At 36.9% G+C, this 23,692-nt stretch overlaps 1 protein-coding gene across 5 annotated transcripts in view; it reads right to left on the bottom strand.

Annotated features, from left to right (window-relative positions):
• Nucleotides 1–23,692, bottom strand: part of LOC150108461 (uncharacterized) — a 591,316-nt gene that overhangs the window by 200,875 nt on the left and 366,749 nt on the right. For all 5 annotated transcript variants that reach the window (XM_090415866.1, XM_090415867.1, XM_090415862.1 and 2 more), the window contains one exon: nt 14,924–15,040. In XM_090415866.1, coding sequence (XP_090271992.1) covers nt 14,924–15,040 — 117 coding nt within the window. The remainder of the gene's footprint in view (nt 1–14,923; nt 15,041–23,692) is intronic.

The following is a 23,692-nucleotide window of genomic DNA, read 5'->3' on the forward strand; positions in this document are numbered from 1 at the left end:
AAAAAGTACAAATTGGTCCACTTTTCATTAAAAACCTGACAAGAATCACTTGATTTATGCTTTTTACTAGTAGATGCCATAGTGATGGAAGATGAACCCAAAAAATGATCCAAAATGGCAGTGTAATGGTTATTATCCACTGGATATGTCTCATACTAATGAAAAAAGTCTGGCAATATAAAACTGCAGAGCAAAGAGCTCTGCGGGCCACAGGTGGTCCACTGGCCATGTGTTGAAGACCCCTACCTTAAGACTTGGGATGATATGTTATGAAGTATCATAATATCTGAGACTCCTGTTGAACAAGTATGCCAAGTCTGCTGTTGATTCCCTGGAGCATTCCCTTAAGACTTGGGGTGATATTAAGAAGTATTGCCTATCCACAGTTGTGAAAAACCCTAGCTGTCACAGTGCCAAGAAGAGTCAATTCATGTTGAAGGGGAGAAAGGAATAAGGCGATGTACAAATCTGTCACCAACGTGAAATCATGTGATTTATATGTAAAATTTTCCAACTGTTATACAAGCAAACTAGTTACCACTTCAAAAACTAGAATTTTTGTAAAAGAAAAGCTAATTTTCTGACATGTAATAATAAACACCCATCCCACGAAACGCACTGATTACCCTATTATCAGAATGGATTTGCCTTCTTCTGCCATGCACAGAAAATGAAAAAAGTCTGCCTTATTAACATCATGTGTGCTTAATTCCTCAGCTTTCTTCTCACTCACTATCAGTCCTTTCATCACTATATCCTCTCAACTCAAGCTCCTTATGATGAAACATTTATGTGGTTGAGATACCCTGATGAACTGTACATTGAATGTCTCAACTATATCCTCTGCAGAGTTATCTTCATAGCATGTATGCTCTTTGTATGTATGCATACAAAAACTACAACTCTTCATGTACCTGATCATTATCCTTCATCTGCCTCCAAGCTGTCATGCTTAATCTCTTCATTCAATGATTTTAATTCTCACATATATCATCATCTGATGTGATGATTTCACAACTTGAGCAATATAACCCCTAAACTTCAGGACCCTATCTATCACTACTCCCAACTTTCTTATTTCCTTCACTTCCTTCAAAATTTCCCTATCAATTTTATACTTTAAATCCCATTCTTGCTTACCAATCAAAATTTTACGCTTTTCCACAATAAACTGGTAGTGGCATTCACTTGCCTAATCATAGATCCTCCTATAGATTACAACATCTGCTTGACTTGGCAACTTGACATAGCATCACCTGCAAATAGCTAATGCTAAACCCATCTCAATACCATTAACATATTAGGTTAAACAGAATGGTCCTAAAACATACCCTCATGCCATATCATTAGTGACCTTCATCTTTTGGGATACTGTACAACTTACTGATACCTATCTGACAGTAATCATCTATCCAGATCACTAATGTGATGGCAACCCATCAGTTAATTAGTGATCATCGATATGTATTCCTTCATTCTCACTTTACAGACTTCCTTTCTAACCTTTCCCAGCTTTGGACAGAGGCTATGGAATGATTTTCAGAAACTCATGTGGTCACTCTTAATATTTCCAGGACATTTAATCAAGTCTAGCAGTGAAGTCTTCTCACCAAGCTACAACTCTTTTCTGTTCCTTTGCAATTGGATTGCCGGTTTCCTCTCTGATCATTCAGTGCATATCTTAGTGAATGGCTTCCTTGCATCAGATTTCTTTATCAGTGTTGGAGTACTCCACCGAACCTATAATTCTTCCTTCTATACATCAATGACCTTCTCTCTAACTTCAAACCCTATTCACAGTTTTGCTCATGACAGATTCTCCATTCCTTTTCTTCGTTCAAGGAACCTTGTTGCACTCAAATGAGTCAAGCTTCAAAACTCCAAAATCTTTTGTAACCAATATTTTAGTTACAAAACATTGGTTACAAATTTCTCCTTGAAAGTTTCAAGAAACTTTCAAGGAGATTTCAGATGCATTCCTTAAGAATTTTTGACTGTACACAGAAGAACAAGGCAATCTACCTAATAGTTGACCCCTCTCTCTCTCTCTCACACAGACTACCTCTAGTCACTTTCTTATAGGTGCACAGTTTCTGCATAAGCCTTTTTTTTTTTATAGATACTTTCATGATGTTGCTCCAATGAACTGGTCACTACGTTCCTTCACTTTCCGCTACTCATATGAATAACGAGTAGCCACTGATCAACATCTGTACACAGTTCACCTCTAAACATATCAAACCAATTTCTTTGGTTTGGAATAGCCTTCTCCATACTCTTTTCCAAATGAATACAACCCTATCTTTTCAAGAAACTTGTTAACAGATTCCTTCTTTCTCCTTAACCCCTTATCCACAAATGGCACTGTTGTGTTATAGGTTATGTGTTGTGTTATAAACTGCTCTTTTTCTACATTTTTTTTGATAATTCTAAAATTTGTAATTATAAGGCACAGACAGCAAAAGTGCAGTATGAGTAGAAATTATGCAATGAGAAAAATCTTACAGAGTTGATTTGTTATGTGACTATCCACTGTTCTCTGGATAGTCAGCTGGCATTGTTAAAGGTCATGTTTTACTGGTTTACTTATATACTAAAACTTGCTGATGAATGCATTGAAGAAATGTACATACAGTGGTATACTTAGATTTTGCAGAGGCTTTTGACAGATGCTACATGACAAAGGTGGTGATAAGACCAAGGCTACATATAGAGAAATCTGCCTGGAGTTGTGGTTAAGACACTGGACTGTTGGGGAGAGCTAAGATACAGAACTAAGTTGATAATAGCAGTGTTCTCTGGATAGTTAGCTGGTGTTGTTAAAGGGAGGTCATGTTTTACTAGTTTACTTATATACTAAAACTTGTTGAAGAATACATTGAAGAAATGTACATACAGTGGTATACTTAGATTTTGCAGAGGCTTTTGACAAATGCTACATGACAAATTGATAACTGAACTGGAACAGATGGAATCAAAACATTTTGTATTTAATCCCATCTGTTTTAGTTTAGTTATCAATTTGTCATGTAGCATCTGTCAAAAGCCTCTCAGAATCAAAGTATACCACTGTATGTACATTTCTCCAATGCATTCATCAACAAGTTTTAGTATATAAGTAAATTAGTAAAACATGACCTCCCTTTGACAAATTCATGGTCAAAGGAGTAGAAAGACACAAGAATCTTTCTACTCCTTTAGGACTTGCCCTATTGCAAGACTCATGTTAAACAGGCATGCCAAGGTTGCTATTAACTCCTTGGAACATTCCCTTAAGACACGCAATGATATGTCTTAAAGTTCTGTGGCCTTACTGACATCAAGTTTGCTTAATTCCTCATACACTACTTGCTTGCTCGCCATCAGTAATCCTCTTCCATTCCCTCTCCACTCAAGTTTCTCATGATGTCACACTTATAAGGATGAAATATCATTATAATTGCTCACTGAATACTTTGTCGATATCCTCTGTAGCAGTAATAACCAATCTACCATTTTCGTTCATTTACATTATCTTATCATAATTATTCTTTCCTCTAGTGCACATATTCAAACAAACTCTATAGAATATTTCTTGGACTGAGTGGTAAATTTCTGCTCATTCAACATTTTTGCTGTCTTTACCTTATAATTAAAAATTTTGATAAACAAAAAAAAAAAGTTAAAAAAAGGCAGTTATATAAAATAGGAGTATATGTATAATTATTTATGTATTGATATGCATGGTGATATTTCCATGAATTTCATATTGACATGCAATCTGATGATACATTTCACCATTTACATCAGAATGAATTTCTTTATTTTTTAATATTCTTTATAACCTCACAGCTGACAGCACCAGCATTTATGTTTTACAATTCATTATATTCAGTATATCTAGTCGTAAAAGTTGAAATTCCTTCTTTATAGAATGCATTGCCAAAATTGCAAATTTTGAATTTAACCACTTTGGACCAAGCAACTACTGACTTATTAAACTCCATATTTTTATCATGATTTAAACATTTTTAAAGTCAATTTCTTTATTTCTTCATATTCTTTAGATCACCAGAACTGCATTTTGGAATTTATAAAAGTAGAAATTTAATCCTAAATTTGACTGAGTGGTTAGCATATCTGCTTTCCAGCCAAAAGGATGCGGGTTCGAATCCTGCCGTGGGCATGGATGTTCGTGATTGTCTGTGAAACACTAGTGGTCGTGGTGGGAGGTAGATAGCATTGATGTAGTTGGTGGATTGAGTGGCAGAGACAGCTGTAGAGTAGGTGCCCTCCCTTGATGAGTCTTTGGACTCCCTGGAGGTATTATTATTATTACAGGCAACTCCAAGGAATCGATAGGCTCATCGAGAGAGGCCCTACCATCATATCAAGAACAACTATTCCACATTCATACAGTATCTATGATACCTCGCCTTGAACTCATTCACAGTCATGGCACCCACAACAGACTCTGGAAGCTTATTCCACTCATTCACTACTCTCCAAGTAAAAAAACCTAGCTCTAACACCCTTGTTAACCACACTCTTGCCCAGCTTCCACATATGGCCCCTAGTCCTCCCACCACCAGTCCTATTCTCAAAAATATCTTCTGAATTAATCTTATAGAAACTCTTCAGCAATTTGAATGTCTCAATCATATCACCCCTTTTCCACCTATCAACCAATTTCTGCAACCCACAAATCTTCAACCTGTTCTCATAAGGTTCATTCAATAGACCTGCTATCATCTTGGTCACTCGTCTCTGGATCCTCTCCACATCCTCCCCATCAAGAAGAAACCCTGGCACCCATATCTGTGCACAGTAGTCTAGATGGGGTCTTATCAAGGCTCAATACAGAGGAACAATAACCTGTTTGTCTCTGCTTGTTAAAGTATTTTTCAGCAACCAAGTGATTTGATGAGCTGATTTAGCCACTTTTGCGATGTGTCCCCTAAACTTCAACTCCCTATCCACCAATACTCCGAAATCCCTGGCCTCATCAATCTCCTGGAGCACGATTCCACCAATGTGATATACTGTTGCTAATCTTTTCACCCCAAAATGCATAACCTTACACTTTGCCACATTAAATTGACATCCATTCTCCTTAGCTCAGTCCTCCAAACTATTCAAATCATCCTGTAAAATTTTGAATATCCTGTGCACTCACTATTGCTTTACCCAACTTTGCATTATCAGCAAACAAATGAACACTTCCTCTCAGATCCTTTCCTATATCGTTAATGAACAAATTGAACACTAGTGTTCCAAGAACAGAACCCTGCGGCACACCACTAGTCACAGGCCATCTTTTGGACTCTACTCCTGAATAAACCACTCTCTAATATCTCTCCATCAACCACCCTCCTATCCATCTTACCAACCCTATATCCATCCCCCATATGCTGCAGTTTACTAATTAGAATTCCATGTGGTATCCTGTCAAAGGCCTTAGCAAGATCCAGTAGAATCACTGTAAACCCATTACCCTTATCCAGTTCAGCCGTCACTGTGTTATAAAATGTGAGCAAGTTACTGAGGCATGATCTACCCTTCACAAAACCATGCTGTCTCCCATACAGTATCCCATTTTCATCTATCCAATCCTGTATTTTCCTCTTGACTATTTTCTCCAAGACCTTGACAACGATTCCTGATATGCTGATCGGTCGGTAATTTACAACAGCAGTCTTCTAACCTCCTTTATGCAGTGGAACTATTTCCCCTCTTTCCGTCCCCTCGGGACTAACCCAGACCCGAGACTCAAATGAAACAAAATGGGCAAGGGCACTGACAATTCTTTAGCCACTTCATGTACGACATGAGCTGGATACCATCCAATCCCACAGATGTACTGACATTAAGGTTTTGTAATAGACTATTCACCTCTACTTCATTCACCACAATTCCAGTATAAGCTATTGGTTCATTTATTCCTGCAATGTCACCACCTGGATGATATACTCTTGCAAAGTGTTCGCTCATTAATTCCACTACATCAACTGATTCGGTTACCTCCCTACTATCGGCATTCTTTAAAATCATTCTGCCATATACATTTTTTCTTTTACTTGCAACATATCAAAAAAACTGTTTGGGATTCTCTTTAGCTTGCATGGCTAATGTTCTTTCATAATCCGCTTTTGCTTTTCTTATCACACTTGTTACCCTTCTGGCCTGGGCTTTATACCGTTCATGTGCCTGCAGGTCACTTTTCTCCTTAAATACCCTCCACAGTTGTTTCTTTTTTTTTTCTAGCTCAAGCTTAATGGTGTTATTCATCCATTTAATCCCTACTTGATTTATTATTCGGACTCTAGGTATACAGTCAGCCATTGCCTCCTGCAAACACTTCTTAACTGCCTCCCATGCACTATCAATATCCAGCCCTTGCAGTTTTACATGCCATGGCACTGAACCAATCAAACTCCTAAGCTTGTCATACTTACCAGTCCGATAATTCCACATGTACATGTGGAATTAACGGACTAACCTATGATCACTCTCACCAATTGGTGGCAACGTGGTATCATGTAATAATAATAATAATAATAAAATGAAGTAATCAAAATGAAAAAAAAAAAGTATTATATCTGCAAATCTTTTTGACAATTAAATATTACCTGAACATTTAAAATAATGCTATATTGATTCATTCTGTATTAGTCCACTTCAGTAAATGTAAAGAAAACTCAAATTCTCATATAACTATAAACACTATTAATTTCATTTTTTAATATTTATCTTTGATCCTTTCGGTATTTCATTATTTCAATAATTTTTTTCCTATACTGCACAAAGTTTGATATCCCTCAACATTCATCTAAGGTGACACAAAAATATTAGATTGACTGTTTTTCTTCATGATGAAGCATTGTACCTCCTCTTTTCTCCTGATAGTATCTCATGAAAACTGAACATGTATTTCCAACTTTAAATACTGAATGGAATGTAGTAAAATTTTATATTTATATCATGTGACCCTGACTGGAGGACAGGTGACACTAAAGGCATTCATATGTAAGGATAATTATTTATTTTTTTAAATTTTTTGCCTGGCATTTATGCCAATGTAAGGAACTATGCATAAAGTTATGACTCTTATGCTAGAAAACACAGTCATACCCAATGCTCTTGTACCTTTGATACTATCTGCTATCCCTAGTGCTTGCCTTTGAAAATGCTATGGCTGATATTGTTAGCACATTGAGTAAAGGCCACCATTAGTGGTATTTGATTATTTCTACATGGGAGCTATTCCTGTGAAAGGCCAAATGGCTAAGATCATTATGGTATGCAACATGAACTATTGTGGAAAAGGTAGTTTTTGTGTAATGGCATTCTCCTCAAACTTTCAAAAGGTAAAGGAGTCAATTTCTCTTCTCATGTATTTTCAGAAATAAGTCTGATTCTTAACATAATATTCATTTATTATTATTATTATCATTATTTACACCTGACTTCCATGGAGTCAAAAGACTCATCCAGAATGTACACACTGTTACACACAAAGCCCATCAAACCGTGTGCTTTAAACTCATTCAGTGTATCTGTATTGGCCATACTGTTAGTCAATGCATTCCACTCACCAACCACACTCCATGCAAAGAACCTGCTCCTAATGTACTTGCTTACACCCTCTTTATACAGATTTCAGGGATGACCCCTTGTTATATGAAAACTTTCTTCCACAATAACTCAGTAACAACCCATTACTAACTTGAACATCTCAATCATATCTCCCTCTTCCTTCTATTCACAAGGCTTTGCAAATTGTATTCCCTCAATTTGTCTTCATATCCCACATCTTAAGGATCAGATGCCACTTTAATCAGTAGTGTTTCTGATATATCCTCATCACCATGAAAAACAGGGAACTAAATCTGAGCACAATAATCCATATGCCTGATCAATGCCTTATACAATGGAACATAGCTTCTTTATTTCTGCACATTAAGGTCCTCTGCATCACTGCAATAACCTGATGTGATACAAATGAAAAATTAAATTGGATATTAGTGAATATGTGAAATTACCAAGCAGATGATTATGACAAACTGAGAAAAACCATCTTCAAACATAACATAAGAATCTGGAAGTGGGGGAGAAATGATGTTAGCAGTTCAAGAGATGAACTGAAGAAAGTCAAGAGATGCATGAAGGTCAAGAGATGCATGAAGAAAGCAACATAAGATTATATCCATATTTATAAGGATACATCAGGTAGGAATTAGATGAATGACTAGTATCATTAAGCAGGAGCTTGAGAAAAAAAATGGTGTAGAGTATACAAAGAGAAAGGCTATTATGAAAGGCTCACAAAAAGAAGTACAAAGCCCAGGTAAGAAAGGTAACCAGTACAGTAAGGAAGACAAAAGCAAATGAGGAAACAAGCCAAGCAGACCAAAGACAATGCTGAAGTTCTTTTTCCATACAGCAAATAAAAGAACAATTATCAAAAGCTAACTTTAAGGAGTGCTGATGGTACAAAGGTAACAGAAGTAGACAAAGAAGTTGAGTTTCTCAATGATCATTTTGCAAGGTGTACCATCCAGGTAGAGATACTACAGTGCTAGATGTGGAATTATTTGTAAATTAATTGGAAATACTTACGATATTACAGAGCCTTAAAGCAAATACAGCCATGAGATTAGATGGGTTATTATCAGCCAGTTATATTATTATTATTATTACCCCAAGACCCCATGGAGTCAAAGACTCATCTAGGAGGTCCTTTTTATTATACACACAGCTCATCATACCATGCCTTAAACACACTCAAATTCTCTGCAGACACCACACTGTCAGGCAAGGCATTCCAATCATTCACAACTCTGAATGCAAAAAACATGCTTCTCACTCCCATGCTCACAACCTCCTTATACGGCTTCCAAGGGTGACCTCTGGTTCTCCCCTGATCTCCCACTGTTTTCTGTAGAACCTCTCCAACATTGATCCTGTAACAATCCCTTACTAACTTGTTGGTCTCTATCATATCTCCCCTCTTCCTCCTATCCACTAGACTCTGTAAACTGCATCTTCTGAATCTTGCCTCATATCCGACATTCCAGAGGTCAGAAACTACCTTAGTCAGTTGCCTCTGGATCCTTTTCAACATGTCTTCATCCTTTTGAAAACAAGGTGACCAAATCTGGACACAGTAGTCCATGTGTGGCCTAATCAAAGCCTTATACAATGGAATAAGAATCTCCCTGCTTTTACAAGTTAGTTCCTCTACATCATTCCCAGAAGTCTTTGTGTTGGCTCTTCACAATTTTGGCAATGTGTCCTCCCCTAAATTTCAGATCCTTATCTGCTATCACCCCAAGATCTCTTATTTCCTCCACCTCCAACAAAATATCACCATCAAACAAATTCTACATCCCATCTTTGTTTCCCAAATTTTAAAATCTTACATTTCAAAATGGAACTCACATCACCATTCCCATGCCCAATCACTCAATTTATTCAAGTCTTCTTGTAAGGCCTTCAACATCTTCTCTACTTTTCATAGTTCGTCCCAACTTTGCATCATCTGCAAACAACTGAATATCTCCATCCAAATCTTCATTAATATCATTAACATACAAGTTAAACAGTAATGGTCCTAAAACAGACCCCTGAACTGTACCACTAGTGACTTTCCTTTTCCGGGATATTGCTCCCCCATACACAGCTTGCTGATACCTATCAGATAGCCAGTCTCCGATCCAATGCACTAATCTAATATCCACCCCATCTGCTCTAGTTTTACTATCAACTTATCATGCGGTAATCTATCAAAAGCCTTTGTGAAATCTAAGTATACTACTGTGTATCCCTCTCCTCTGTCCAAGGAAGTCATCACCTTATTGTAATAAGTAGATTACTAAAACATGACCTCCCTTTAGCAAATCCATGCTGTCCATCAAAGATAATACCATTGTTGTCAACCCAATTTTGGATCCTAGTTCTCACCAGCTTCTCCAACAACTTAACCACAACACCTTACACACAGTTAGGCCTATAATTTGATGCTTGAGTTCTATCATCTCCCTTATGAAGTGATACAATCTTGCCCTCTTTCCATTCCTTTGGAACTTGACCCAGTGCAACGCATATTAAAAAAATATGTCAAGGCAGAGATGTCAAGATGGCACATTCCTTCAGAATACATGTTGATATACTATCAAGTCCCACAGCCTTATTAACATCAAGTTTGCTCAACTCCCCATACACCTCTTGTTCACTTACAGTCAGTCTCTCCTCTTCACCATCAACTGCTCTCAATCTCTCCATGAAGTCGCATTCACAAGAATGAAAGACCTTTATGAACTGCTCATTAATTATCCCCACTTTATCTTCCACAACAGTTGTCTTTATACCATTTTCTCCAATCAGTGTCATCCTTCTATAATCATTATTTTTTTTGGTGGCTACATATCCAAAGAATTCCTTAGGATATCTAGGCATGAGGTATGAGCAGCTAACTGCTGCTCATACCTCACTTTTCCTACACTTGCCAACCAAGTTACCTGCCTTGCCTGGTTTTTGTAATCCTTATGGAATTGGTTATTACCACTTCTCTTATGCTGCCTTCATAATGCCCTTTTTCTCTGTATTGCATGCTTAATCTCTTCATTCATCCATTTCTGACCCTTGGAATACATTTAGACATTGCTTCTACTAGATAGTTCTTGAATACCCCCCAAGCTGCATTAGTCTCTTTTTCAGCTAACTCCTCATTCCATGCTACACCTGCAAGCTGTCTCCTGAGCTCTTCATAATCACCACCCTTGTAGTTCCATATATACCCTTTTCTCACAGAGATCATCACAATGCTGACAACTACACAGGTAATCACTTCATGGTCTGATGAGATGATCAAATCCATGACCCTCAATCCTCGTGTGCCCTCTGTTACATATTGTCTGAGGTAGTTGTCCCTGAAAAACTCAAGAAACTCATTTTCTTACTTCCAGTTGCTATCTCATCTATCCCAGTCTATATTGCCATAATTAAAATCACCCATAATGATCACCCTTTTCTTATTTGCTTGGCTAATTTGATTATACATTTCATAGTCACTACCATCCACATTACCAGGTCTATAACAACATCCAACCAAACATTTCATTCTATTCACCTCTATCTCACACCATACTGCCTCAAAATCACTTGCACTATTTCACTCTTGCATCTGTACTTTGTATGGACACAACTCTTTCTCTATCATCAATAGTACTCTCCCTCCTCCCTTTTTACCTTTTCTATCCTCATGAAACACATCATACCTTTCCAACTCTATTCCTGTTAGGATGTCATCCTCATCCAACCATGTCTCACTTTTTCCAACATTTTTGGGTGAACATACTCGATTAATAGAACATTTCATTTGCCTTGTTTCTTACACTTCTAGCATTTGTATGAAAATGTATTAGGGAATTAGCAACTTGTCTAACCAAGCTGTTTTCAATCTCAGCTCTAAGAAGATGCCAAGTTAGTGGAAAGAGAGCAAAACAGTTTCATTTCATAAAGGAGGCTCCAAGAAGACAGATGTAGCAAATTACAGATCAGTAATACTACATACATACATATGTACGTAGTTTATTCACAATATGATACAATGCGAAAAGGGAAAAGAGATTTATATTAAAAATTAAATATTGAAAATTATGGTCTTCCAAGTCTCTCTATCTTGAGCTAACTGGTAGATGTCAGATGGAGTTTTGTAGTTCTGCCTACTGATGGTTTCACATATGTATTGCCAAAATTGTTTGCATGATCTTCCTCTACTGCATTTGCCATCTTCTGGTTTGTACAGGATGAGGGATTCCAAAAAGGGTGAGACTTCAGGATGTCTGAGTTGATGCCCAAGCCATCTGAGTTGTAGTTTTTTGACTATACTAACAAGTGGTTCTTGCTTAGCCAGATTTAGCACAGCAGAGTTAGTGATGTGGTCCATCCAGATATATCCAAGTATCAATCTGAGACATGTAGTTCCAAAGGAGTTAATTAGATCTTTAGTTTTTTTGGTGCTTATTGTCCAGGTTTGAGAACCATACAAGAAGATGGATCTACTGGTTGCATGGTATAGTCTTAATTTTGTCTTTAATGATACTAATGATTATTTCCAGATGAGACGGAGTTTGTTATGGAAGACTAGAGCCAGCTGTTTACGTTTTCTGATATCATTTTCTGTATTGCTGATATATGATCCAAGATATTGAAAGTCCTTGACTCTTTCTAAGGGTTTATTGTTGATATGAAGTATAAAGTTTTCACAACCTATTGAGAATACTTTGGACTTTTGGATGTTGATCTGCAGACCAATAAGTTTAGCCTGTGCCTCTAGTAGACTGAGATGTTTTTGTGCATTCGTTGGTTCTGTATCAATAAGTACAACATCGTCAGCAAACCTAAGATCAGTTATTTGCATGGTGTGGGTGGATGTCTTAATGTTAAAATGAAGATCTTCTGTGTTGGTGGTCCGGAAGATGTAGTCCAAGCATATTAAAAACAAATAAGGTGCTAGTACATCACCTTGAAGGACTCTTGTTGTTACTGGAAATGATTCAGATGTTTCTGTTTTAAAGATTACTGTAGCATTGTAATCATTATAAATGAGTTTTGAGGGTAGACCATAGAAGCTGAGTATTTTAAACATTGCTTCTCTATTAATGGAGTCAAAGGCTTTTTTGAAGTCTATAAAGGTTAAAATGAGTGGTAAGTTTTTATCACATGAACCTTCTATGATTTCTGATGCAATGTATCTGTTCTATTGTACTTTAAAATGAGTGGTAAGTTTTTATCACGTGAACCTTCTATGATTCTTCTGATGCAATGTATCTGTTCTATTGTACATCGTTTTTTTAGAAATCCAGCTTGGTTTTTTTTTTTTAAAGTGGTGTTAAGTAATGTTCTATTCTATTGAGTATCATCCTATTGTAGATTTTAACTGTGGTTGATAGCAAAGTAATACCTCTGTAGTTATCCATTCTATTGAGACTGTCTTTTTTGGGTATAGGGACAATAAGGCCTTGTTTCCAGTGTTGAGGTATTATTCCAGTAGTTAAAGTTTGATTCATTATGGCAAGGAGATTGGAATATGTATTATACCCAGCATTTTTGAAAGCTTCTGCTCTAATTCCATCAATCCCTGGGGACTTTCCTGCTTTGGTTTGATCTGTTGCTATTTTTAGTTCCTTTTCAGTGAAGTCTTCACAATTTATTGGTAGAGTGGTGGTTAGATGCAGGTCTGCTAGCAATGGGCAGACAGAAATATGATACTATATGGGGAGAGCTTGGTTTTGTGAGGGGTGGGTGCTGCCCAAGTAATCTGCTCACTTTTTATAATAAAGTGATGCTTGAGTTGGATAAAGCATATTGCCACACACGCACGCACGCACACACGCACGCACACAGTGATACTGCTGCATTTTAAGAAGGCATTTGATATTCATGTACCACAATACCACATGGAATTGTGCTACATAAACTGGAGCAAATGGGATTGAATATAAAGCTGGTCATATGGATAAGAGGGTGATTGATTGACAAACATCAGAGATTAGTATATCGAGGGAACTGAATGAATCCAGGAGATGGCAGGTGAATGGTGGCATACTGTAAGACACTGTACTTGGGTAGCTGCTATTTAATTAGCACATCAATGATATAGGAATTGATTAAGGGAATCAGTGAAGATGATACAGATGATCCTTTCCTTCATAGTTACATGGTGATCAGAACTGATAAAATAATGGAAACAACTACTGTGTTAGAGTAAAACTTCAGTTTAATATAAACCAAAATAAAAACTCGACATTTAGACCTTTACATTAAGGTTATCATCTGGAGTATACACATGTATACAAAACAACAAGTTGCACTACATCATTCTACATGGTATGCTAAAGTTACATCAATCTGGTCAACCATTAAAACTATCGGCTTGACATCTGGCGAGAAAAATCCTTATAACATCAACACTAGAGTCCTGTTATTATTATCTATTTGTTACAAAACTAAATTAAGCTAGAGAGCAACATGTTCACACAAAGTTACTCATATAGGTATATATATAAATTAAAACAAAACAGTATGGATGGTGGCCAGTAAAAGCTGAAATAATTGCTTAGAGTCCTAAAGTCAGATTTGCTGAAAAACTTGAAGAATTAAGTGGGCTGAATGTGTGTCATCCAAATTCTTGAGATTTTTATGTCACGATTATTGTTACGATTAGGATGGTTAATCAAAATTTTCACAAGCTTCTTTAAATTTTCGTTCATACCAAGTTTTTGTATGATGAAAAGAACATGTATTTTTCCAGTCAGTTTGGTGTAGGGTGTTAAGAGTGTGATCTGAGAGGACTGATTCACCAAAATTGTTAAATTTAATGTTCGTTTGTGTTCTTTTTTACAAATAGGAATTGTACATCCATTTTCACCAATATAAGGTAAGTACATGTGTATCGGATATGATAAATCCCAGGGTGAGCCAATGGGAGGAGAGGATCCCTAGAGGAGTTGAATATATTTTTTAAAATTTTATAGGTGGTTTAAAAGTGGCATTAAGATTTTAATGGTGTAGAATTGTATTTATTTTTTCTGATAACCCTTTAATGTATGGGATAGCTCTGGTTTTAGTATAATGTATATTATATGTATTTTTAATAATAATAATAATAATTATTATTATTATTATTATTATCTGCTGACATGCTTTATATAACCTGAAATGAACATATATATTATTGTCTCTTATGAAGCAGTAGATTACATTGTCAGTAGTGTACTAATAAACTGGCGCTGCATTATACACATTATCAGATGTTTGATTTATGATAATTTGAAAATTATCATAAATCAAAAATAATTAATCAAATAAATATCAAAAATAATTAACATGAAATTTACTATTAATTATTTCTTCTCAAAAAAAGAATAAAAATATTTACTCAGGCTTAGAATCATGTTCTTTGTCTTTCCTATGAATTGGAATAACAGATGGTGCACGATGAGATGGAGCATGGCGATATCTGTCTCTATAACTTTTTTCTTCTGATGAAGGATGCCTATGATGGGTGACAAACAAATAAATAATGAATGTAGTATTTCAGTAGGCATACTAAAAATTTATAACTGCTTGCCTTTTTATTTATTTTTCTATTTTAAAGAGTATTCTATAACTATTCAATGTTATTATTATTCTCTCCAGTATACCTTTGAAATAACATTGCACAATATTCAATTCTCAAAACTCTCCAATGGAAGAGAGAGAGAGAGAGAGAGATTTAGAATAACTTAACATTGAACTGAATAATAATAATATAGGATTTTCCACAGCCTAAGTCACTTAGGCCCAATGTTTGATTAGAGTCCTTCCAAACCTTTTTAGATCAATCCAAATGTGCCTAATTGGAAGTTGTAGCTAATCTTCTTAAGATAGACAAAGCAGACATGCTTAACAAGAACTAAACTCTTGGAAGTCTAAAATACTAAAAATGGATGTTCAGGTCACCAGAATATGGTTGTATGCTGCTGAACCTCAGCAAAGTGCAGTCAGTCTTCAGCAACCAAATTCTCTGCATTTACATTGGTGGGACAGTTGATAGTCCAAAACATTCAAGTATTAAACCATCAGAGTGCAGGAAAAAATCAAGCTTCTATGATACAGATATCATCAAGGGATTAGAAGAATATGTTTTCAGAAGTTCATTAGATATCAGGGAGAAACCGAGCATTTCTCCTTTTCAAGGGCATTGTTTTAAATGGTGCAACCTGGCTATCTGGTATTCGCCAGGTTGCACCATTCTGACATTGTATATATTCTGACATTGCCTGCCAGAAAATGCCAAATTTAGAATCCCCTGCTTTGGACCTGCTCTGGCTGAAGGTTTCCTTGCTCCATTTAGTAACATTCACCTGCTGTTTTTATCGGTCTCCAAACTCTGAAAACTACAAAGACCTCCTCACCTTCCTCTCTTTCTCTCTCTCTCCACGAAACTCGACCATCTATAATCCATCTATCCAAACAGCAGTCATCATCCTAGGTGACCTAAATGTCCACAACTCCAACTGGCTCCCCTTCTTCAACACTACTGATCAAGCTGGACGTGATGCAGAAGTTTTTGCAATATAAACAATGATCTAATGCAAATTGTGCAGCTACCTACTTGAATTCCCGATAATCCCCTGCACTTTCCCAATACCTTGATTTTTTTTTTTCTAGTTCTCCTTCCAAACACACTGTAGAGGTTATCCCTCCTCTCAGACACAATCTTGTGCAAGTTTCAAGTCTCACAGAATGCCTCTCCTCTGACCACACTCAACTTTGTGTCCTCTGGCACTACAAAGTGATATGATCTCCAGAACTACTACACTTCTTTCCTATTGCATGACTATTGCTTCCACTCTTTGACCCAGACACCTGCACTGAGTGAGCTACATAAATCATCCACAGTGGCATGAAGGCACTGATCCCTTATGCCACTTAAAATTCCTGTCCCCTTTCCAAGCCCTGGTTCCACAGAAGATGTATGAAAGCAGTCCGGGGGGGGGGGAACTCAGCTTACCACAGGTGGCTTGCATCAAAAACCCAAACTTCACAGCTAAATGTAAATTAACTAACAGAAAATCAGATAATCCAACTTTATAAAGGCCAATAGCAGAAAACTCATCTCTTGTCCAAATAGTATCTGTGCCTTCTGGTCCCTTACAAAAGCCATCGGATACAACTTCTGCCCACCTGTGCTCCACCTCTCACCTATCCAGATGGAACAGCCACTGTTACAGCACCTAAAGAAAAAGCTGACCTAACTTTACTGTTTTCCTCTAACTCCTGCATAGATAATGAAGGGAAATCACCTCCTTCCATACCAGCAACTGAGCACCATATGCCTCCTGTGGCCTTTCAGCAGAAAGACATAAGAAGAATATTAGACAACCAAAATATTGCAAAGTCATCTGGTCCCAATGGCATTTCTCCTACTGTAATCAAACATTGTGCTCCAGAGCTAACACCCATCCTCTATTATCTCTTCAATACTCAGCTGGCACCTATCCCATCTCACAGAAACTAACATACATCCAATATATTCTAAAAAAGGGAGATAAAAGTCTACCAATCCAACTACTGACCAATTGCCATCACCTCAATCCTCTCCAAAATAATGGAGAAAGTTATCAATGGTCAATTTCTTCATTATCTAGGAGCTCACCAATTAATCAGTATGGATTCTGCCCACAGATTCATGGCTGATATCTTAGCCTACATTACTCACTACTGGACATGTGCCATGGAAAGGTTTGGAGAAATGTGAGCTGTTGTCCTTAATATTTCCAAGGCTTTCAATCATGTTCAGCATCAAGGCCTGCCTAGCAAACTTCTTTCCTTTGGTCTATCTGCCACTCTCTGTAACTACTGGATAGACAGCTTCCTCTTAGTCATTTGCTGCATGTCATGGTGGATCCTCTCTTTGAGCTTTGCCAACAATGCAGGAGTGCTTCAGGGCTCTGTTCTCTAGCCTACCCTCGTTCTCTTATACATAAATGACCTATTCTCAATCACTACAAATCCTATCCACAGCTTTGCCGAAGATAGCACTCTTCATTCATCCTACTCCATCCCTTACATCAAGATCACCTGCAACCAGTGCCTTAAACACTGATCTCCATACCATCCTCAGTGGGTCAAGAATAACCTAGTGACCTTCAATGCAGTGAAAACACAGTCCTGCCTTTTCTCTCACAAAAAGGATCTTAGCCATCTTCCCTCATCCTTAGTAATACACACATCATCAGACAAGATGAACTATCTCTCCTTCGATTGACTTTGCCTCCAACCTCTCTCTTGGTACAAACACATCACATCAATAGCTTCCTCAGCTTCTAAAAAAACTAGGCATTTTTTTCCATTCAAAAAGCTATTTTACACCCACTCAGCTATTAGCTCTATACAAATTCCAAATCTGCCCATCGTTAGAATACTGCTCACAAATTTGGGGTGGTGCACCTAAAACTACCTTAAAAATTCTTGATGCTGTCCAGAGGAGAGCAATTTGGCACATAGATGATGAGCCAAATTGCTCTCCTCTGGACAGCAATTTGTGAACCTCACAGGTTCACTTCAACCTCTATCGCACAGACACAGTGTTTCTTCAGCCCTGTGTCTCTTCTACGAGTACTTCCATGGTCGCTGTTCCAGTGAATTGGCAAACATCATTCCTCCACTTGCTGTTAGGCCTGTTACAACAAGAGTAACTGTCTAACATCCCTTTATGGTATAACTGTAAACTCATCGAACCTGCTTCTCCTTTTCCCTCATTCATTCATCTAACTCAGGGATTGTCAAACTTCTTGGACCGTCGACCCCCTTCAAGAGTTTCTTGACTTTTTATCGATCCCCTCTATTTTAGTATTACGTAATTATAATAGGACAAGCAAAAAAGATGCTTATGTGAGTTTTTAGATTGCTTATTTTATAGTTACAGCTTGTATGTATAATATAGTATATATTATTATATTAGCTTAACGTCAAAGGGATACGTTTTTGTTTTTGACGTCCTTCTTAACATTGCATATTTGATAGGAGGGATAAATAATATATAAAATATAAAATTTAATTTAGATAACAAAATAACAATAATACAATCTTCCTATAGGTATATATAGGATGTACAAAACTACCAGCCCTGCTCAACTCTTCAACATATTGAAATTTAGTTAGTGAATGAATAACGATTGAATTATAATATATATGTTCATGAATTTTAGAACATTAATGCTCACTTGTATGTCGATGCGCAAAAATGAGACAGGAATCGAATACGTATAAGTATAAGTAAATAAGCAACCACGCACGTGTTGCAATTCGCTCCCGCCGCGCCGCCGGGTGGGAACCACTGACATCCGTTTATTGGTAAATACATCGTTTTGGCCTACATGATTGGCCTCCATAACTATTTTCATGACCTTGCTCCATCCTACAGGTCCTATTCATGTCACTGCTTCCACGATTCACTCTTAATTGCGTTGTCAATCAGGATGGAGGTAATCCAAGTTAACCGAATTAAATATTATCCGTACAATGATGTCTTATATTTTTCTGTCGATCCCTGAGCCGGAATCGATCCCTAACAATGTTATATCAACCCCTGGGGGTCAATATCAACCACCCAATAATTTCAACCTACAGCTATTTAAGAAGAATGTCAATAGGTTTCTTCTTTCTCAATCCCTATCTGCTACAGGTTCTTGTACCTCTTGTGTGTGGATTAAATAAATAAATAAATAAATAAATAAATATATATATATATATATATATATCAGGAAAATTAGGAGATGCTGTTTTTTATAACAGGAACTGACAAAATAGTACAACCTCTGCACAGCTTTTAAGCCCCACTGAAAGCTTGCTTGCTACCCTTATCCATTTTACCAAAGATCAGCTCCTTCCTCTCTCAGTGCCTGGAGTACCCTGTTCCTGCAAGTTGGCTTACTTTGGACAGACAGGTAGATCATCCGCCATCCATTTAGATGTACACAAATTTTACACCTGCAGTCACGACCATGATCAATCTGGTATTGCAGACCATGTATTGGATACCACTCACAGGATCTTCTGGAAGAAGATCACCATCCTCTGTCATAGTAAATTTAAAACAGAAAGACTGTTCTTGGGAATCTGCACTCAGAAATCAACCTAATTTAAGCAAATATGGATGCATAAAACTTCCCAAAATTTGGGAAACAATAATCGTTAGAAGTCCAGGTTAACATCCTAGGGTACTTACAAATGCCCACAGAGGGCACACCACCTAGAAAGGACTTTAAAGTCACCTACATGTTTCACTGAGTATTGTGTTGTCTTTGTGTGTGTTATAAGTATTATTTGTACTCCCTGAAGATGTGTCAGTGACTGGGACGAAATATTGGAAGAATTAAAATTAGTTTTTAATTCTTTCTTAGTGCTGTCAATACTCCATTAAACCTGCAACACTAAACCTCTGAGAACTTAGTTTTAACACTTGGAATTAGAGTTTGTGGTTTGAATGAATGCTTCATTTGGAGAAAGGGAGAATGTGAGGAGAATAATTTTTATTCAAAAATAAGAATAATTCTTATTCTTATTCTTGAATAATAAGAATAAGAATATCAGGAGATTACTGAGGAGTGGGAAAGACAACAGTGTCATAGGAAGCGTAGTTTCTGTATTGCCCACATATGACAATGATGAGCTGAGGCAGAAAGCAAAGATCTTTAATGGAATATTAGCAGAAATGTTCGAAGAGGAAAGGTGTGCAGTTTGTGAATGTGTTGAAGAGATGGATGGAACTATGTAAGAGTGATAGACTGCATTTGAATGGTTTTGAAGCAGTAGCCTTCCCCATCATTGGGGAAGGCTACTGCTGGAAGGAAATATAAGGAGTCATACAAACAAGGTAACAGCAGAAGACAAAGATGATATAAGTGAACAGGAGAGTGGACCAGGTGAGACCAATGGGAAAGGAGATGAGAATGTGAGAACAGGAAATCAGGGTGGGCCAGGGAGACAGTGTAAGGAGAGTGGATTCTGAAAGCAGTAATGACTGTATGTAAGAGGATGGTCAGCATAGGAATCGAATGGTCTGGAATACAGGGAGGTAATAGAGTCTGGGGTATTTTGGAAAAATGGATAAGGGTATGAAGAAAGCACCAAGTGCAGAGAAATCATGGATGAGGGGCAAAATTAGGAGTGATTATAGACCAAGAAATTAACTTTTATAATAATTACTAGGGAGGAAGTTGGCAAAGACAGCAAATGTGCAGTAAGAGAAGAAATTAGCCAATTAAGCTAAGAAGAATCTTAGTGAGTTCTTTTGATATGTAGCAAGTAAAAGAAAAAATAACTATGGAAGAATGATACTAGTGGATGACACTGGAAGATTAGTTACCAATGCAGAGGATATAGTAGAAATATTCAATGAGCAATTTATCACTGTATTTCATCCTTGTGAAGCTGGAGTGTAGAGAGTATGGCAAAGAACAGACTGGTGAATGAGCAGGAGGTGTATGAGGAATTAAGTAAACTTGGTGTTAATAAGGCAGTAGTACTTGACAATATATTACTGAATGTCTTGAAGGAATGCTCAAGTGAATTAATGGTACCTTAGGAACACCTGTTTGACATAAGCCTTGTAACAGGGCAAGTCCCAAAGAATAGGTGGAAATTGTACGACTTCATGGTGGGGGCGGGTAAAACTGAGGCTGCAACTTATAGTGCAATCTGTGTGTCTGAAGTTGTTAGAGAGAAGCTGGTGAATTAGGATTCAGAATGAGTTGATAATAGCAGTATTCTTTATGATGGTCAGCATGGGTGAGTTGGGGGGGGGGGAGAATGGTCATGCTTTAGCAATTTGCTTACGTATTACAAAATGACAAATTCACTGGATAAAGGCGATGCATATACAGTGGTATAGTTCGATTTTTCAAAGGCCTTGGATAGACTGCCACATGACAATCTGGTAACTGAATTGAAACAGATGGGATTAGATAACAGACTAGTGAGTTGGAGAATTGATTGGCTTTCAAGTAGGTATCACCTGATTGTGTATGGAGGAATGGTATCTCAAAAGAGGAGTCACTAGTGGAGTGCCAAAGGAATCTGTTTTCGGATCATTATTGTTTAACTTGTATGTTAATGACATTGAGACTCGCTTATCTGGAGAGGTATGCTGCTTGCCAGTAATAAGTAGAGCAGACATTGTAGCCTTTTAGGAGGAGGAGGAGGATCTCAACAGACTATGTATCAAGTGAACAGTGCAATCAGTTTAATGTCACAAAGTGCAAGGTTTTGAAATTTGGTATGGAAGGTTGGTATTCAGGGTAGGGACATTTTGAAGGAGGTGAAAGATCTTTGAGTGATGGTGAACAGAAACCTGAAGTTTTAGGGGTCAGATTACTACAAATGTAAGAACATCGCAATCGATTATAGCAATAATGTAATGGACTTTAGATCCTTTGTCCATTACAGTTTGAAATATTTCACTTACTTATTGTTACATGTAAATTGCAACATGCTGTTTTGCTTGGAGGATGCTAGTTTGAAATCCAGCCAAATATAAGCCAGTTAATAAACATCCTTTTATAATTTGGTATTTTGTTTGCTATTGTAATACCATTAAAATAAGTAATAAAAAATGTGTTGGTTATGTTATTCACCTAAATTAAATAAATGTTACTGCAAACGTTGTTGGTTATTTAGTAATGAAACTTCTAAAAAGATTTGGATAGTATGTTTTACTGACTGGCATCACCTAGAAAAAGTATTGAAATACAGATAGTCACTTAAAATTATGTGTCATTTATGAACATGACATTTACAGAAACTTAGATGCAACTCTTGAAATCCAAATTCAGAATGAAACTAATTTTTAGACAGAATAATAAGTGTAACATTAACTCTTGCAATTTGCTATTTAAGGGGCATCATGGATTTATATATATACCAGTATATATATAAATTAATTCAGGTAATTTCTTATGTATAATTGAGCTGTTAAGTTTATATGATCTGGTTCTGCAAGAATTGTTGAAAAAATCTAAAGGACAAATTAGCCCTACAATGCTCCCCAGGGTGATGTGTGGGACTCCATTTTCTTCTACAAATTAGTCGCAGATGTGCACAGCGCTTCCCCCACCCAGCTATACTCTAATCAACAATCGTTCTCCACATCAGTCAATGAGTGAGTGTAGTTCATGAAGTATGTGTCGTTCTGTAAGACTGTTGGGTTGATAGCTTACCCCGGTGAGCATTAGTGTGTGTTAACTTTGTGTTAGGTACCACAGCTATTTCTATCAATGTACAGTGAAAAGAAAGTTGATGAGGTCTCTAAGCAACCAGAAGTTACATTTTTATAACAACACAAAAGGTGGCGTTGACAGTTTCGACCAGATGACTCACGACTACACAAAAAGCCACAAAACCAGAAGATGTCCTCTGCATTATTTTTATGGGATGCTGGATCAAGCAGAAATCAACTCGCAGATAATTCTCCAGTCAGCAACTAAGAAAAAGATGATTAGGCGCCAATACTTGAAGAATTTGGGTTTGAATCTTGCAGCACCACTGTCTGGAGAACTTACGAATATCATAAAGAAAGTTCTCAACATCCAAGGCGATGAAGACACCAATGCTGGTCCTGCTGAGGCTGAGGGGTCTCCAGAACCAAAAGTGAAGAAGCAAGCTAGATGTCAGATCTGTCCCGAGCCAAGGATCTGAAAACCAAAGTCCGTTGTTCAGTATGTGACATTTTTGTGTGTGCGAATCACAGGAAAGACGTGTGATGAATGTGATAGAAAGAATTAACATTTTACATAGTTTATAAGCTGATTTTGATGAATTTTAGTCTTTTTATAAACTTTTATTAGTTTTACCAACTACAAATCATTCACATGGTAGAAAAATGTTTTATTTTTGTGTAATATATTACTAAAGCAAACATCAATTTTTGACACTCATTGTTTGTTTTGTGTAAACAAGTTCGTCATTTGTATTGTAAGGTATTTTTTTCTTCATGTACATTTTAACTGAAACCTAAGAACACATTTGCACAAGAAAAATTAGGATATATTCATTTTTTTTTTATGTTTTTGTTAGAAAGTATGACACTTGGTAAATACCAGTAAAAATTTAAAATTACATAATATTGTATTTTATTTTTTATTTTCCCTTCCTTTTTCTCCTT

Source organism: Typopeltis vanoorti, chromosome 3 (genome assembly GCF_054136105.1).
Source record: "Typopeltis vanoorti isolate ZY-2024b chromosome 3, IOZ_Tvanoo_1.0, whole genome shotgun sequence".
NCBI lineage: Eukaryota > Metazoa > Arthropoda > Arachnida > Uropygi > Thelyphonidae > Typopeltis > Typopeltis vanoorti.